Source organism: Oratosquilla oratoria, chromosome 5 (genome assembly GCF_046742065.1).
Source record: "Oratosquilla oratoria isolate Oo_2021 chromosome 5, ASM4674206v1, whole genome shotgun sequence".
Classification (NCBI taxonomy): Eukaryota; Metazoa; Arthropoda; class Malacostraca; order Stomatopoda; family Squillidae; genus Oratosquilla; species Oratosquilla oratoria.
In genome coordinates this window covers 74,454,336-74,455,488 of record NC_134781.1, presented here as the reverse complement: position 1 = coordinate 74,455,488, position 1,153 = coordinate 74,454,336, and the positions used below count along the sequence as shown (strand labels likewise).

The 1,153-nt window shown below is 50.8% G+C and overlaps 1 protein-coding gene across 1 annotated transcript in view; it reads left to right on the top strand.

Moving 5' to 3' along the window:
* Positions 1 to 312: 312 nt before the first annotated feature.
* Positions 313 to 1,153, top strand: part of LOC143025309 (beta-1,4-glucuronyltransferase 1-like) — a 24,841-nt gene continuing 24,000 nt past the window's right edge. Inside the window, exon 1 of the mRNA XM_076184783.1 lies at positions 313 to 1,153. This exon is cut by the window's right edge and continues 87 nt beyond it. Coding sequence (XP_076040898.1) covers positions 362 to 1,153 — 792 coding nt within the window. The 5' untranslated portion in view covers positions 313 to 361.

The window sequence follows — 1,153 nt, the reverse complement described above, 5'->3', positions numbered from 1 at the left end:
CGATGGAGGCATCCGTTGGAAATTGAAACGTGGAGGAGCCGAGGATTCGAACCCAGCTAACCCGTAACAAAGTTACAGTGACTTAAACCAATACGGTTTAAGTCACTGTAACTTTGTTACGGGTTAGCTGGGTTCGAATCCTCGGCTCGTCCACGTTTCAATTTCCAACGAATGCCTCCATCGAGCGATTCTTCAGTCTCGACTGCGATGGCATGGAATTAAAAGTGATTTGTGGTTGAAAAAAGATATATGTATATGCATATATATATACTTGTGTGCGTGTGTGTGTATGTATATTCTATCCCAGGTTAGCAGAGAGTGTCGTTTGGTACCTCCAAGGTCAAGGAAGACCCTGGAGAAGATGAAATGGATGCTGGACAAATCGAAATCCTTCAAGACGCATCGTCACGTAGTGACGGGCGACCTCTGGAGAAAGAAAAGTCATTCACGGAAAACTTGCCTCTCGACCCAAGTGTCTGCTGATTTGCTTTTCAACGTGGCCAGACAGGCGGAGACCTGGACAGGGCCCATTTCGGTGGCCGTGTTCGTGCCTGCTGAAGACTACACGGTGGCCTTCCTGATGATGCACTACCTGAGGACCTGCTTCCCGTCCGTCAGGGAACGCGTGACCTTCCACATGACTTACCCGACGGACCTTCCTCCGAAGCTTCTGGACAACAAGAGGCTCCAGCTCCATCACCACGGCGAACCTAAGGGCATTAACAGGTACATCGTCAGGAAGATACGAACCGGTAGACTCCATAGAAAGTTGAAGAGTCTGTCTTACCCGCAGAACCTTCTCCGTAACGAAGCTCGAACTGGCTGCCAGAGCGAGTTCGTGTTCACGCCAGACGCTGATATGATTGCCACCCCTCACCTCTTCGAAAACCTCGAAGAGTTCCTCGGCGGCAGGTTTGCTGAGACCTGTGATAAGTGTGCCTTCGTCATCCCCGTCTACGAAATATCAGCAGAGGTCGAGAGGAACCCCAGGAACAAGGACGAACTCCTTTCCTTCCTGAAGACGGGTCTTGCGAGGCCTTTCCATGTCGCCGTCTATTCTCCCAACCAAGCTAATTCCCATTTGGACAGGTGGGAGAGCGAGGGTGCGGAGACTGAGCTGCAGGTTCTGTACAATATTACCACATGGATGGAG